This window comes from Hyalella azteca, unplaced genomic scaffold, assembly GCF_000764305.2.
Source record: "Hyalella azteca isolate HAZT.00-mixed unplaced genomic scaffold, Hazt_2.0.2 contig7483, whole genome shotgun sequence".
Classification (NCBI taxonomy): domain Eukaryota; kingdom Metazoa; phylum Arthropoda; class Malacostraca; order Amphipoda; family Hyalellidae; genus Hyalella; species Hyalella azteca.
The window spans coordinates 143,145-160,155 of NW_025937608.1; the positions used below are offsets into that span (position 1 = coordinate 143,145).

Genomic DNA, 17,011 nt, shown 5'->3' on the forward strand with positions numbered 1-17,011 from the left:
GATTTTTCGCGTTGATGGAATGAATTTTTCATATTTCATAAACGTTGATGTTAATTTTGTCACTTTTAAATGGTAGACTTGCGGAATAACAAGCAGATATATTTCAATATAAATGCACATTGATACTATCAGTACCTCTTTCAAAGTAGTGTCTGAGGTATTACTGTCAAAAATTACTCTAGCTAGAGATATCCTCACTATTACCGATCAGTGACCCGTTTTGTTTGTGCGAATTGCTTTACTACATTTATTGGCCCAAATCGACGAGATTACGGGCACGATTTAGCTGTAGCGGATAAAACAAATTGTTTAAAGCATTTTTGACACAACTTTTCTTTTAGAGATTTTTTGGCTTGTTACCCTGCACACAAGTCATTAATTTTACCACACGCAATAACTCCCTATACTAGTTATAGTGTATGAAGAATGAGCAAGTATAATGTAAATTTAGTTAAAAGATTGTCGTGGAGAGTGATGTAGCTACACACGAACTTGAATTGGCGCACTTAAAAAAAAATGGAACTCGGTACTCACCGCCGTGAGTGACAGCGAGCGCATTTTCTCGTCGACGAAAACATGAAGTCACGGACGGACAGACAGACAGACGGGGCGAGCACTAGTGAATTTCTTTCATAAATGAGCAAATGTGCTAAAAAGATTAGATGAATTGAGTTGAGACTATATAGTAAATAGACATGTAGAGTTTCATTGAAATTTCATTTACAGCTCTGTGATGTTTTGCAGCTACCGGACTACTACTTTTAGCACTAAATAAAATACCTTCTGACAAAACGTGATGATTCAACTACGTAGTAATTATGTCAGCCTAGCAACAGCTGTGCAAAAGAATTGAAATTACCATAGTAACATCTCCAGCTGTAAAAATCCAGTTTGAAGACTTCAACCACGTTAAAATGAAAAATTAGTGCTGTATCGAAATATAGCGAAAGTCAAACAGCTTATGGTCAGAATCACTTCATTACAGCATAGAAAAGGAATATCAAAATTTGAGAATAATCAATTTATTTCCGGACTTGTGAACATAGTAAAGAGTTCGATATAAACGTAATCATAGCAATTATGACAACAAGAGAAGACTCGTCCAACCTATGATCAGAGTGAAAGAGATCACAATAAGTCAGCAGCTGTTCATGCACGTTAAATGCATGATTGTTTCGTCTAGCATGAGCACCACGTTCCGTTCTAAAATCGACGTCGGAGTCGAAATCTAAAGATTCATATTTTCTTTTCAAAGGTCTGTTCCATTCGTTTTTGGGGCTTGAACGGCCTGTAGCACTTTGCTTGTGTACCGTGTTAAGAGCTCTGAAGTCCTGCAAACATGCATAATTTTGTTCAGATAAACGCTTGAAATGGTTAGCGTTCATCGTGTTATTAAGAAGCAGGTGAAGGCTCGCTAGATGTGAGTACACGAGAGTCTGGATAAGCAGGGGAGCCAGCAGCATCAGTTCTTGGCAAGGATGGTCAGCAGGCAAGGCAGGAACCACCCACATTGTAGATGTAACCATGCTGAGAGGACGGGAAAAAAGTTTGACTGAAATTAGCAAACCGAAATTTTACACAAGCAATAAGGTCTCGATACCAAGTTTTCATTCAAATCACGGATTTCACTAAGGGCCTTCTAGTGCAAAGTCAGTATGTACTTCTTGAAAGAATGTGATAATGACATTATATGTTACCTGGCACATTCCTTTAGAGCACTCGAATGATTTTCGGCCAGAAGGAAGCTTTCCACCCTCATCACACTTCGGAAAAGTCGAGCCAAGATAGAAAGTTGATGCTTACAGCTGCTTTCATAGTACTGCGTAGCGTCAATGTGATCTGCAAGGACATGAACATCCAATGAAAATAGATCCAATAGAAAACTTTATAAATATATAAAAAAAATTACGAGCACAAAATATTTGACGCTCATTACCAGGATCTAGATCTGCAGCCAATAGCTCTTCCAGTTGAGCGATCTTTTGTAGCTTAAACGCAGCAATTGCGGCTAACGAGCGGAGGGCGGCGCGAGGTGGACATTGAGGACCTGTGAGGTGAGCAGGAAGCAGCAACCTCCGCTCGGTGCCAATACAGTTCTCAACTCCCTCACTCGCCCAAGAAGGTTCATTTTGAAGAGCAGAATAATGCTCTAATGCTTCCGTGTACCCCTACACAGAGTAATAAATATTTAGAATACACACTAACTTGAGGTAATTTTTGGTAAAAATAAATAAGCGAACGTGTTATCATCATTGATGAACGCCTGACATTAGATGGGTCAAGAAATAACGACTTTTTCCCTGACACAATAAACGAGATTGAAAATGGCTGTAAACAGGCAATTACTGTTACTGAAAATTGCCATAAACACAGTAATTTTAACGAATCAACTATTTAATAAAGGCACTTGGTTGCGAGTGGATACGGCCATAAGCAGCGCCCGTGCAGCGGTTGGAGAAGGTTTAGGAAGCATTGCCCGCAGCAGCGATGCGCTGAACGACTCGTAGCCGTCGCTTCTACCCGCCTCAACACAGCCCTGTGAAAGCCCACAGATCTTTTCACTCTCAGTTCTCCATTCAAACAGTCAGTTTGCGATAATGTTTTAATTCACAATTCTCCTTCAGATCAAAAACCAGGTTGTAGGATAAATAAAATTATATATTTACCTATATATATGTATATATATTGGTGTAGTTCGGCAGAAGCTTTTCCTTCATGTAAGTTCGATTGTCAGACCAGCGCATGCTTTTTATTAATAAAATAATCTTTTTTTTTTGTTGTACCGACGAGTCGAACAAATTCTCTTGCTGGCGCCGGGAGATCAAAAAGCAGCTTACCAAATGACATTTTTATGGATTGCGACGTTTCGAAAATACAATTTTCATTATCAAGCTGGTGAATGTTTTGTGATGGTAACTAAATATCAAGCAGAAATGCCGTTTGACTTCAGCTAGCCGGAAGTAATAATAATAATTGATAACAACAGTTCAAAACTTTTGAAGACAAAAAAGCTGAATTATTTACACAAACCAGCTGAATATCTTGTAGGGCACATGCTTTCAGGGGTCAGTTTTGAAAGTGATGAATCATAATAAGAGCATGGAAATTCCTGGACCGTTTTCTTTTGAACCATCGGTGAAGCAGGTATCTTGGTACCCGCGCGTCGGAGGGCAAGGCCAGTGCAGCACTCAGAGAGGGAATATGCGCCCAGTTAGGTACTATCACTGTGATGGGAACACGACCCTACCACAGTGGTAGTTCCTACCTGGGAACACACGCTCTTACGGCGAAATTCGGCGTCTTGAAACGTTGCACAATGCATATTTTTCTGGCAAGCATCATCGCAGGATGTTAAAGTTTCCTCACTCCAATAATCATATTGATCTTTTCCACGGAAGTTTTGAGAACAGTAGCAATGAGCTGAGATGAGAGGATGGCACTGGTTGGATGAGTGTAAAACCTCTAGTCATGAATCGAACACAGCACGCACTAGAGGTACACCCACTGAACCAACACACCCACAAAATCAGTTGACTAAATTCTTAAGCATTGTGTGGAAGTTTAGAAACTGTAAAACAAAAACACGATTTCTACAAGAAAACTGAAAGACTGAAGACGAGAGTATTCTGAACCCATTATTTACGAAGAAGACAACTCACCCTAAGAAACAATTGCAGACTGTTCATAGCAGCAGATGTTATTCCTTGTCTTTCATAAGCTTGATATGCGTTGAATATCACATGCGATAGGCGAGGCCATGATGCGAGAGCATCTCTGTAGCACGCAGTGGCGAGCGTGTAACATGAATTGTCTTGCGCGACAAGCCCTTTAAGCCATAGAGCACAGGCACGCAAGGCAGGGTCACATATACACTCAGGCCCGTCTATCAGCTGCTCTACAGTATCCAAGATGAGCTTGTGTGAGCCACACTCATGATACAATTTGAAAGCCTCAAGTAAACTTTGTGTTTTTGAAGGCTGCTCCCAGTTTCTGGGGAGCTTTTGTAAATTGTAGATGAAATTGAGGGCGCCAAGCAACGATTTTAAAAGAACTAGATAAGAGTTTTCCGAATCTAACATTTGCGCTAGCCATTCTGGAGGATGAGATTCAGCTGGTTCAGGCCTGCACAATAAACTTTTAAAAAAATTTTCAAATGCTAAAGGTTCAGCAGGCAAGACCAATGCATACAGTAGAACTGAACTGACAAAACTTTGGGTCCATAAATCGTTGTGCACTGATGATGCAGTCACAAGTAAGTCCTCACTTGTTCCAAACCCTGCACAAAAATTGTAAAACAACTGTGAATAAAGTTTTACAAATAATACTTTTACACAACCTTCAAATTTTATTATATAGAGATCAAGCTAAAGCCTGCAGTTGCACAGTGGAATGTGCGTGTATGTAAAGAAAATAGAGGAAAGAAATGCATCAGCCCATCAAACTACATTAAAATGAATTAATTTCTTTAATTTTTGCCAAGTATAAAATTCAATTGTAGCCAATTCTTAACCAACAAAAAGAAATAGGCATATTAACACTCACACTTTATCATGAATTGGCAGCAATGAAGCTCAACAAGATTTTGTTCAATTCTTCCACCACTGAAACGCAGGTATAAGATCGATAGAAAAGCATTGCAGTCCAGTTTCCATACTTTTGCCTCATCCACAGACTCTTCAAGAGCTGAACTTTTGTGGCTGATGGGCTTTGGAGGGGTCCAACATTGCTGTACTAGTTTATTCAGCCGGACGGAAGCAGCACAAGAATCATTACCACTCTGAAAAATTCAAATACTTTTTACTGCTGCAAGAAAAAAACAAAATTTAATAATACTTCATCACATTTTGCATCCATTACATCAATTTCATAGCTTCAGGCTTCAAGCTTTATAGTATCAGGGATTGGCTGTGAAAAAAATTCCACATTAATGCATGAACTGTATCAAGCAAAGGTGTTTTTTGAACAAAAAGATTGACTTGAAGACAGTTGTAGCTCTTTGTTAATAGAACAAAGACTACAGCAAGACCTTACATTTAAGTATATGCATGGAGGTTGCATCATCATCTAACAATTCATTAAAAAATACCAATGGAAGACCCTGGAGGAGCTCTAATTTTGAAATTTATCTCAAATCCAACAGATATTTATATGCAGTATCTAAGTTTACCATATTGTTGGTTCATAATGAATTCTTTGCAATTTGAAATGAGTTTGTTGACTAAAATTTCATTTTCATCTGAAAAAATAGTTTCGAGTGATCATATATGGTCTCAGACTCTAAAAACAACACATGACAATAGTGGGTTGGAAAAAAAACCCCAGTAAAAAATAATTGACATATTACTGGGCCCCCAACTTTTTCCAAAGCCATTCCCGACCCATTATAATGCAATGAAATGAAAAGTGACTACCAGATATTTCCTTTACATTAATGTATCTTGTGTTTTTTTTGCACAGTTGCATAAATTCTTGGAGGCTTTTTTGGTCATTTTTGTCACATCATTGCTGGAAAAATACACAGCACTTCAGAGATTTTTTGTAACTATTTTATGTTAGCCCAACATGAACTGTAACTTTAACATCAATTACAACTTTGCTGTTAATTTGATTAGTATACTATTTTTTCTTGAAGTGAAATATAAAAAAAAAACATATTAGTCTTAAAAAAATTTTCATTAATTATATTTAGGCACTATAACTTCAGGTTTGATGTTATTTTTGGCCTAAATAAACTCAAAAGTTCATAAAATCAGTATTAATGTATTACAGATGGATAATTTTGAAACTTGGTGCTTATATGTAAAATAGAAATATAAGACTTTTTGTTTGTGTAAATTTAAAATATATATCATTATTCACTGCAGTGAGTGACAGAGTGCATTTTCTCGTTGCCGAGTATCACGTATACTCAGCAACTTGGCAACGCGAAGTCACAGACAGACAGACATGATGAGCACAATAGCGTCTTTTTTCCATAAATGAGAAAAAGTGCTAAGAAATGAAAGCAAATGTGAAATTCTTAGAAAATGGCAGAAAAGGGGGTACCATAAAAATTTATTTCCTTGATTAATTGATGTGCTACATACAACATGGAGAGATATCATTCAATTTGTAAAGACCATATCTAGCAATCATTCAATACTTTTATCCAATCTTTTCAATTTTTTGTATTTTTTTTTTAATTTTGGCCCCCCATTTTTCACTATATAATAAATAAGTAAAAATCAGAAAATGTGACCTAATTATTGCTAGATCAGGTCTTACCATCTTCATGAATCAAATGGTGTATCTCTCAATGCTGTAGCATGAAAATCATGGGAGGAGATAGAGTTTTGAGATGAAAATTCCAAGTTTTCAGATGAGCCAAAATAACTGAAATTGTGATCATTGAAGGTATAAGTTTTACTTGCACTTTGACAGCTGTCATAAATGAACAAATTAATTCACAAACGTGGCTTTCAGCTTTTAACTCTTCAAATGCACAGTTCTTAGACCTTTAACATAAGCCTGAAAACCAGAAAAGTTTAAATTTTCTATTTTTTATGTACATGCTCCCCTCAAGTCCTTAAATAGACTAAATAATCATGATAAACTCAACAAAAGAAAGCTGGTAATGAAGAAAGAAGATCAAATCATCAAGGTATTTATTTTTACAGGCAAAATTCACTCACAGAAATTTCATTTTTTTCTAACATACACCGTTTTTTTAGAAAACATACAGGATTTTTTTAAACACATGTATGTAGGTTTGTTTCAATTTTTAATAATTCAGCTTCCTAACTAAAAAAATAGTTGCATTACAAGCCTGGTCATTTCTGAGTATATACACAAGATACACAAGTAGTACCTACTCATGCGGTTTGGTACAAATTTCACAGTGTAAGTGCAATTCTTCAAAAGATGCAGGGAAAATAATGAAAATTTCTTTTTCCAGAGTCTGAGACTATATAAATTATGTGACTCAAAAATTGTTTTGGTTATAGTTAAAAAATTGATTACATCACACCCCAGAGAATACAAATAAAAAGAAAATAAAAATGAATCAAAATTTAAAGCAGCCATTTTAATTAGGCTACAGTCCAATCAGGAATATTAAACAGAATTTTCTAAAAAAATTATGAGGAAAAATTATGCCATTTTTCTCAATTTTATAGGGTTCAAACTTCAAAGGTTGTCAGTAATCAGGGTGGAATTTTGGCAATGTTGATTGATCTATTCAATGGCAAAAGAGTCGAATCATGTGCTACATACAAAATATCCCCATGATACCATCTAAGTCACACAAGTTACCACCCAGCATCTGCTTTTCTGCTGCACTTAATTTGCTACTCTTCAATGAAAACTAAAATGCTGGTCAGAATTAAAATCTGCAGTCCAAAAACTGATAAAACTTTTTTATCCACGATATAAAATGTTGTAGCGGAGATTTTGTAAGAAAATAATTCTCTTTTATAGCGCATTTTCTCATTTATAGAAAAAAATGTGCTATTGTGCTCGTCATGTCCGTCTGTCTCTCTGCCCATCTGTCCGCAACTTCACATTTTTGTCAATGAGATGATGTGCGCTCTGCCACTCACTGCAGTCAGTGCAGTGAGTAGGCTACCGTAAAATGGGGTTACTTTGACCAGCGGGGTAACTTTGACCACTTTTTGTTTTTTAACAAAAACCCCCAAAACTCAAAAATGATTTGACATAAAAAAATTTTGTCAATGGCCATCAAAGGCCTAATACTGAGGCTACGTAAGTACGTAACACAATAGAAAGATTTAAAAAGTTTGCATATCTAATAGGTTAAAAAATTAATAATGTGACCCATGAAAAAGAGCTATTATTTAAAGCCATATTTTTTATTTTTGAAGACCAGCAACAAAAAGTTAGTGGAATTGATGATAGCCATATTAAAAAAAATTAGTCATAGCTAAATCAAAGCTCCAGATAATAGTTTTCCAACTGAGTTCCAGCTTTCAAGCAAGCAAGAATTGTCATGCAAATTTCCAAAGCCAGGTGAATGCTTGAAAATTTGCTAGGCCTAATTAAATTCAAGGCAATGAAATGCATTGATAAAGGACCATCTCCTGTCCAATTAACTAGTTATTCAGAATTATTACTACTTATAATTGAATTAGAATAGAATAAAATCTAGCTAACTTGAAAATTCTTTGACAGAAATCCGGATACATATTTTGATATTTACATACTTATTTGCAAGTTTTTGAGACATGACCAAGCCTCTGACGCGACAGGCAATGCTAGGGCGAAGCCGCGAAGGCCTGTTGCTGTTCGAATTTCAAAGAAAGGGCACATACGTTACATAGGCCAGATAGGGCCACCATGTCCCCTTGTAAGCATTTAAAACGTATAGCTATAAGTAGCAAGTAGGTGGGCGCTGGGCAGCAAAGTTAGTTATTATCTACAGACTACAAATAACAGCTATAAAAACTTCTTAACTTTTCTAGCAACAGAATAACGTATTACTACTAATAACGATGCTTACGATGCAATGTTGCACTGCCTCACACAACTGTTGCTGCCTGCCCGTTGAAGCGACCGCGTATGATTCAAATACAACTCTTCCAACCGCCTCTTGCCTCACGTGGCGTCTGTCGGGCGAGAGCATCGCCCCTCCCCGAACATTTATTCCGGCCATTCTTCTTGCCTAGAGAGACATATTCACCACTTATAATAAAAAAGGTAAGTTGAACATTTCATTCAAAATATTTGTTACTCTAAATCGTAAAACACTCTCTCACTAATTCGTTTTTCTCAATATTATGTCGAGTTGAGATTTGGCATCCAACGTTCAACCTGAATATCCCGCCACCGGCGCCACGACTGCTGAGTCCTCTAGTGATTTTTTTTAGAACTTGAATAGTCTCATTTTTCGCTAGCAAGAATTTTAAAATAACACAAACACTATTGCCAAAACACGCTTCTACATGCCAAAATTGGCCTGTTTTTCAGCGCCAACACTGAAATACTCTACGATTTCCCGATTAGCAACTGGATTGCTTTACTATACTATAACGAATTGCACCTGATTGCGATTGTGTGAGATTTTTTACTACTAAAATGGCGCGTAAGACGTTGGTAGTTTTTTTAGGGTGATCGGCATAAATTTCTAAAACTATAAAAAATTTCAAAGGCCTAATGTATTTACATGGTATTTTGCGCTAGCTTGACTCTGATGAATCTTCCTATTTTTCTTCCTTTTGAGTTGAAATTTTCATCTTGAACGCTGCACTTATAGTTTTGCCATTCGGTGGTTTCCACCTCTGATGTGAATAATGTGATCATGTAACCTATTTCTATTTTTGTATCTTTCCTAAATTCCGCGGTCTTTTCGGAGACTAGACTGCTACCTAAAGGAACGTATCGTCTACATTCTCTGAAGCTGGTGAGACTTTTTCATGAAGTTATTATTTGTTTGGCGATGAGTGTTGTCTACGTTTAATAGTATAAGGAATTACACTGAATTGTAATATTCTCCAAAAGGTTTTGTACAGGGCTTTATAAGTGCGAACATTTTTATGACACGCTACACTTCCTCAGCTTCAGGATGCTTTTGGGAGCCGGTAGAATCGTAGCTTACGTTGATGATATCAATCTTCGACGGGCAGCCGACAGGATTCCTGTTGTACGTAACAGAGTGAGTGTATATCATTATTCGAGTACAGGTTGCCTTGCAAATTATTCTACTGTTCACAAAGCTATGAATTGATTGCTGCTCGGTCTCCAATCTTATTTATCTTAACCACTTGAACACCCCCAGCTGAAATAACTAATGATACAACTGCTATTATGTATGCATAGTTAGAGACCACAAGTAAAAATTGCTTTACTCCTTCGCTATTGCATTTTACGATGATAAAATTTCATTATTATCGCAACATTCGCTAATATCATTTTATTACATCGGTCTTTCCCTCTCTAATTTGGTTGAAAATTGATATCAATGCAGGCTTCCATGGTGCATGAACTAATGAAGGTTTACGGCCTCTTGGAGTTGATGAAAACGGTGCCAAGCTCGCCTGCATCAGAAGATTATGTCAAACTCTTTCATTCTTCAGACTACATCAATTTCTTGAAGGCCGTCACGCATACTAATGATGATGACCTATCAATCGAAGAAGAAGAGTTAGAAGATACATTTGGGCTCGGTAAGGAAACATCTCTAGTTTTACGCCTTACGGTATACATTTTCCTACAAGAAAAACCGAGTCCAAAAACGTTAATCTGCACAAAAAATTAATTGCTTTCGGGAGTTACATGTTACTCGGCTATAGAACATATCTTTAATTGTATGTTGCAACTGAATCCAACAGAATTATAATGTAAGATTATGAATCTTGTAAGTTCGCATGATTTATTATTCTTTTGATACCACAAGGCTTTGACTGCCCGGCGCTACCGATGCTGTGGTCGTTGGTATGTCACGTCGCTGGAGGCTCCATGGCCGCCGCGAGGCTACTTACCTCCGGTCAGGCCAGTGTTGCGATCAACTGGTGCGGCGGGTGGCATCACGCTCAGAGGTATAAATTAGTGTTGCACTTGTGGAAGATAATAAAGTATGAATTATTAAATAACATCACATGATTAATTAAATAAATTAATGTTGAAGTTGTGGAACTCAATGCAGTATGAATGTTACGAAACATACTACGCCGAGCTTTGTGACATATATACATATATATCTCATTTGTTATTTGTGGACTATTTTCACGCATGTAGTCTCACACTATTTATCCGAGTTGCATTTGATTTCGTTTTGAACCATCAACCATCCACAGAGCCAGAGTTGTCAAGGTGCATGTAGAGTGAATTCTGTATCATTGTATTCTATTGGTGCTAAAGAGAGTGTCTAATTGTTTACCCAGATTTTTTTCCGAATTGAAATAGAGAAATCGCAAGAAATTCCGTTTATTATTTAAGCTTTCATGTCTTATCTCCGCACCCAGAGAAATGAGAAGACTTATGCATTTAGCGATGCACATTTAACCCCTGTGTATGTGCATATACCCTTTCCTTACCCTGTTTTGGCTGGCAAAAAAGCGTATCCGCGCTACATTGAGAAAGTGTCTTACTATTAGGGCAACACGTATGACTCATTTATTTTTCATATGCAGGGACAGCGCCTCTGGCTTCTGCTACGTTAACGACGTCGTGCTAGCGATCATGCAACTCAGACACAAGTTCGCTAAAGTCGCCTACGTTGATCTCGACGTTCATCATGGTAAGCAAAAATAATCACAGGTCTACCCTCACTTACTAAATTAGTACTTATGAAACTTCATATATTTTGTGGCTGTATAAATTTAGAATTATCGCGTAAATTACCAAGTTCAAACATAACAACTAGCTTAGACAGTAAGGACTTGTGCTGATTATAATGAGCGATTCCGAAAATTCGATCTTCAAAACCTAACATCCCGTTGTTAGGTAATAAAATCAATTTAAATTTATTTTATTTCCAAATGGGAAGGAATTGGTGATAAATATTTTCTGACTTTACCTTGTAATCTTTGTGAGCAATCCTTGTAATTCTTAGCTCCATAGGTGACGGCGCAGAGAACGCCTTCAAAACATAATATATCTTCCCTGTTTTGGGTTATCAAATCCATTTAAAGTTATTTGATTTAAATATTTAGAGGAATTGATGAGAAATGCATGCTGTCTTTACTTTGTAATACATATGTGTAACCGATACTTGTAATTGTTTACGTAGGTGACGGCGCATAGGAGAACGCCTTCAAAACATAATATATCTTCCCTCTTATGGGTAATCGAATCCATTTGAAGCTATTTGATTTAAATATTTGGAGGAATTGGTGAAAATGCTTTGCATACTTTGTAATATGTGTAACCGATACTTGTAATTGTTTACGTAGGTGACGGCGCATAGGAGAACGCCTTCAAAACATAATATATCTTCCCTCTTTTGGGTAATCGAATCCATTTAAAGTTATTTGATTTAAATATTTGGAGGAACTGGTGAGAAATGCATGCTGTGTTTACTTTGTGATATATGTAACCAATTCTTGTAATTGTTTACGTAGGTGACGGTGTGGAGAACGCGTTCGCTTTCAGCCGCTCGGTGCTGACGGTGTCGCTGCACCTGAAGGAGGACGGCTTCTTCCCAGGCACCGGAACCCAGGATGACGTGGGCGAGGGAGAGGGGCGCTACTTCTGCCTCAACGTCCCCTACAAGGCTGGGCTCTCGGACGATAATTTCGTCGAGCTTTTGAAAAGGTTTGAACAATATGCTCATGAAAAATATTCTTTTCATAGAATAGAATAGAAGTGTCNGGAGTACTCTCAGGCTGTCTCTTATACACATCTAGATGTGTATAAGAGACAGAGTATATTAAATTCAAAATATATTTCAAAGGAAAATTAGTATGAAATAAATTTCATTCTCTTCAGAAGAAAATCTTTTCAGTACGTTGAACATGTTGCATGTTAAACATTACGTGAAACTCTGCACATTTTAAGGTTAAATATGAAGTGAATCTCTTCACAATTTACGTGTTTAGCTCTTCAAAAAAAATTTTACATGAGAAAAATAATGTTCTCAACACATTCTACACGTTAGACTCTTCACATTTTACAATTGAGACTTATATCACTTTACGTGTGAAACCCTCCACATTTTATAATAAGATGTACCACGTGAAGAAGTGCTCAATAGCTTATTCTATCATTCTGGAAGTGCTGATTTGTTTTCGATAATTATTAAATTTATCGTTTAAGTAATCAAAAAATATTTTATAGCTTTTTATCTGGTTATTGATGATAGAACAACAAAGGTACACTTATGCGTCCAGTGAAAGACTTAAATATTTAGCCATAGTTTCGTCCTGTATTTTATAACGCAAAATTATAATGAAAAAATTGTTGACACTCATTTCTATATGTTTAGTTTAATAAAATATCTCTTGCCAGCGTGGTGGAGGAGGCAGTGCAGGTGTTCGCCCCTGACTGTCTGGTGGTGCAGTGCGGGGGTGACGCGCTCGCCCTCGACAGGCTGGGGGGCGCCAACATCTCCATCGACGGCTACACCAGAGCTCTCTCCCTCCTGCTGCGTCTGCAGTGCCCCACGATGCTCTTGGGGGGAGGTCATGCGCCGCTCGCACTTCCTGTCCGTTTTTCGAGCACCGCTTGCGCTTCCTGTCTTTTTTCGAACGCCCCTCACACTTCCTGCCCGTTTTTCAAGCGCCGTTCGCATTTACTGTCCGTTTTTCGAGCGCTACTCGCACTTCGTGTTTATTGTTCGAGTGCTGTTGCACTCGACTTTTTTCGAGCGCCGCTTGCACATCCTGCCTATTTTTTAAGCGCCGCTCGCACTTCCTGTCCGTTTTTCGAGCGCCGCTTGCACTTTCTGCCTGTTTGAGCGACTGCCGTTACTACCATATTGCGCCGTTGTTTTGAGCGCAGCTGTTATGAATTAATATTACTGTGTATGGATAAATTTTCACCAAATGCTATTATTGAATACTGGATTTACTATGATTAAATGAATATTGATACTATTCTCTTATTTCGTGGCAGATAGAAGGCTTTCTCGGTTCGTTTGAAATAAACGCCGTTCTTGGTTAATATAGGAACTGGCTATTACTTGAAGCTTTCTTAGTCAGAGATGACTAGCATGATTGCCGATTTATTTGCTAATTGCTTTCACTGCATTTTAGTCAGTGTTACCGAATGATAAGGATTATTAGTTCCGTAGTGCATCATTTTCTTTCAATATTAGCCACAGCACTCATAGTTCGTATTTGCCTACAGGAGGCTACGAGCCCGCCAATGCAGCGAGATTGTGGACGAGTCTAACTGCTTCTGTCCTGGGGACTTCACTAGACTTAGAGATTCCGGAACACTGTGTAAGAATATTTAATTATATTTAATCCAAGTTCTGATTTGAAATTGCTATTAGTCGTGCAAGTAACTTAAGAGCTTATAGTCTGATAAAATGATTTCGCATATTAGTTTTTTTATGCACACATTTTTGCAGAGCACATCTGATTTTCTGAAAATTTGCAGTTTTTTGAAAGGTACGGTCCTAGTTTTGATCTCGCGGTGACTCCTTCCAACCGCAGGGATCAGAACTCGTCGGAATACCTAGCAGCTCTCAAGTCAAGTATAAAAGGTGATTATTGTACACTTACTGAATAGCTTAGCGCTCATTGTTTCTGAGATTTAAATGCTTCATCATGTGAATTTTTTGTTGCTTATAAATGCAAGAACACGCTGCACTCAAAGATATCAAATGACGTCTAGTTCTATCAAGTATACGGTATTTTACATATATAAATGTTGAACAATTGCCGAATTTATTGTTCTCAGCTCACGGTGAAGAGATCCAGAAAAGAATAATGAACAAGACTCCGTGTCAAGAACCTCGATATTCAAGCTCCAACAAACATCCCTGCTATAAACGCTCGGATGAGACTGGAAGCAGCAGCAGGATTGATGATGAACCCAAGTCAGTTCTTGCCTTTGGAATCTCGCAACACAGCCTCGGAAAAGTTCCAGACTCTGCTCCCGGTACATCTACACAGAACAAAGTTTCTGTTACGCTAAATGTTGATAGTAGCGATCTAGAAGAAACACCGTTCATAATGACGGATGATTGTTCCATGGACAAAAAAGGCTGTACGAAGAAACACACAGTCGTATCTGGTGCTTCCAGATTAAAATATTCTTTTAAACGTCAGAAACTTGAAGAAGGGAAATTATCCACGATGAATGCACATAATCATGAGCAAAATATTGAGGATATCTATGATTTTACTGAGGGCGAATTTTGATAAATTGAAATTTTAGTTGACCTATTTTAATTTAGAATACAATGGTAGACTAATATTCTTGGCACAATATTTGCAACTTATTGCATCTTCGGCTTCTCAAATCAATGCTCAAGTTTGCCTTTGTTTTAAACATTTGAATTCTTGCAGAATCATGGCCTATTCTTGTCTCATAATTAGTCTAGCAGGCTGTGTGTCTAGAGAAAAAGAATGCGATTTGCGCTTGGTTTTGTACAAAGGCATAGTTCGACCATGGTGCGAAGGAACCTGAAATTTTGGAAATGATGCAATGCATAATATAACATGTTCCTATTTGATGTTGTGAATCAATTTATAAAAATATATTAACAAGTGCACTTCTATTGTTGTTATGTTTGAATTTTGAAAAATGACTGGTTAGTAAATAAGTTTTTGAATGCAAGTAGAAATTGTTTTTGATTCATTATTCGTATGAGTTTTGAATTAGCATTGCTTTTTATTCCTTTCGTTGCTCGTCCATGACACAAGCATCTTCATTAGTTATTGTTAACAAAATTGAACTAGCATATCATTTACTTTTATGAAGTTGAACCGTACCTGTGGAGTACGCTTCACTTTTTATTCCCATGGTTTAAATAATTGTTCAACCATGGGTTTTATGGTTGAAAAAAGTCCACTTTTTTAAAAACTCGCTATGTTTCTGCCTCTCTTAGTTCTTTGTCTAAGGTAGCTATTTGTGTTTTATAATTATATTCCATTACTTCTTATTCGTGGGTTCTTTTGTTGCAACCCTGAGCTTCACAACCTGCGAATGCGCATCTGTCGGATTCATGCGTATTTATTCTTTCTGTCGGATTCATTTTAGTCATCATTTCTCTCCCGTTGAGCCATCACATGTAAAATGTTTTGGCAATAATATAATATATTTTCTACTTCTACAATCGATTCGTCTTTGTGAATATCCCTGTCGTACGGCGCTCCCGTTGGTGGCCGCTGGGGCGGCTGATATGGATGGGATCATTCGTGAGATATAATAATAATAATAATAATAATAATAGCGGTTTCAGCGTTTATTAGGCCGTAGGCCTGTCGCCGATTCTTAACATCGCAGAACGTTCACAGCTTGATGTGGTCTCGAACTCGCAACTCACTGCTCCCATTCTGCTGTGCTTAATACCCTTTCATGACTGACGTGACTGTGACGTCCCACTCAATGTTTTACTCCATAACTTGCATACAACATACCATTCGAGGCATAGCTAACTACAGGGACACATGAGTAACACTCCTGCGCCGTGTCAACTCAAAAGTAATTGACTGACGGGATTGTGGCGTCCCGCCCAACGATTTACTCTATTACTTGCATGTAGTGCTAAATTCAAGGCATAGCTAACTACAGGGACATATTAGAAACACTCCTGCGCGTACATATGTCCAATCTAAAGGAATATTAATATTTGTTCTTTTTGGAATATGTTATTATATAAGCTATTACACGCGCTTGCCAAAGCAAGTTTGTGATATTATACAACTACTAACAAAAAATATTACGAAAATATTTTTTTTATCAAAATCAGTGATGTCGCAAATTGTGTCACCTCAGTTGGAACCATATACTACCGGGATTTTCTAGTCCCAAATATATAATTTCTACTATTAACATATATTTAATTATTTTTTACGGAGATGCAATATTCGGTCCCAGTTCATGATGATTCTGTAGAAAAATACGAATAAAAAGTTGTAAAACACATTGCCGTCACGAAAGGGTTAACCGCCCGGCCTCCTCGCCGATTGTCAACAGAAGCTGGCGCACAGAGCTGGCTCAGCTGGGGTAGAACCCGCGCCTCTCTGCTCCAATCCCGGTACTCTAACTTTAACCACTGGGCCACCCTGCCCGAATTAAAAGGAGATGGATGGATACCACCCTGAGATGGATCGGATTTGCTATTCAACCGAACCCTCCGATTTGAAACTCTTAGTCTTTGTCACATTTTTTTTTCGAGCGACGGTTGGGTAAGGACGTGTCCTAAGCTGATCTACCGTGAGTAAAAACTGAAGTAAAATTTTCGCTAGGAATTTAAAAGCAAAGAAAACGCCAAGAAAATTCACCATATCGATATTGAAAACGTTTCGGAGTCCAGCTCCATCATCAGTTCGACTAAACTAAAAATGAATAAAATCACTTTAAAAGTCAAAATTCAAAGACAGACATAAAACCTAAACAAGACCTA

The 17,011-nt window shown here is 37.5% G+C and overlaps 2 protein-coding genes across 4 annotated transcripts; one reads left to right on the plus strand and one right to left on the minus strand.

Annotated features, from left to right (window-relative positions):
* Positions 1-1,006: 1,006 nt before the first annotated feature.
* On the minus strand, positions 1,007-8,847 carry LOC108680896. 3 transcript variants are annotated; one of them, XM_018169822.2, is made up of 7 exons: positions 8,495-8,847; positions 4,543-4,777; positions 3,660-4,276; positions 2,408-2,536; positions 1,937-2,168; positions 1,698-1,839; positions 1,007-1,527 (listed from the first exon to the last, which is right to left on the minus strand). In XM_018169822.2, the coding sequence occupies exons 1-7, from the start codon at positions 8,645-8,647 to the stop codon at positions 1,023-1,025; spliced, it is 2,013 nt and encodes a 670-aa protein (XP_018025311.1). In that variant the 5' UTR covers positions 8,648-8,847; the 3' UTR covers positions 1,007-1,022. The 3 variants fall into 3 exon arrangements, with proteins under 3 accessions (XP_018025311.1, XP_018025312.1, XP_047737223.1); XM_018169823.2 differs by lacking the exon at positions 8,495-8,847 and adding an exon at positions 6,265-6,639; XM_047881267.1 differs by lacking the exon at positions 8,495-8,847 and adding an exon at positions 5,032-5,239.
* LOC108680897 (histone deacetylase 8-like) lies at positions 8,474-15,720 on the plus strand. Its single transcript, XM_018169824.2, has 10 exons — positions 8,474-8,691; positions 9,550-9,646; positions 9,959-10,157; positions 10,388-10,529; positions 11,124-11,230; positions 12,054-12,246; positions 12,940-13,112; positions 13,780-13,874; positions 14,035-14,140; positions 14,338-15,720. Exons 2-10 carry the CDS (start codon positions 9,557-9,559, stop codon positions 14,799-14,801), a joined length of 1,569 nt encoding a protein of 522 aa, XP_018025313.1. The 5' UTR covers positions 8,474-8,691; positions 9,550-9,556; the 3' UTR covers positions 14,802-15,720.
* The last annotated feature ends 1,291 nt before the right edge of the window (positions 15,721-17,011 follow it).

Coding starts and splice junctions, on each gene's coding strand:
- LOC108680896 (XM_018169822.2), bottom strand. CDS start 8,647: ATGGCCGGAATAAATGTTCGGGGAGGGGCGATGCTCTCGCCCGACAGA. Junction 4,778..8,494: donor AGGCAGTGCAACATTGCATC/GTAAGCATCGTT, acceptor TGAATTTTTCAG/AGTGGTAATGATTCTTGTGC. Junction 1,528..1,697: donor GCTCTAAAGGAATGTGCCAG/GTAACATATAAT, acceptor CCGTCCTCTCAG/CATGGTTACATCTACAATGT.
- LOC108680897 (XM_018169824.2), top strand. CDS start 9,557: ATGCTTTTGGGAGCCGGTAGAATCGTAGCTTACGTTGATGATATCAAT. Junction 9,647..9,958: donor TTCCTGTTGTACGTAACAGA/GTGAGTGTATAT, acceptor ATATCAATGCAG/GCTTCCATGGTGCATGAACT. Junction 11,231..12,053: donor TGATCTCGACGTTCATCATG/GTAAGCAAAAAT, acceptor TTGTTTACGTAG/GTGACGGTGTGGAGAACGCG.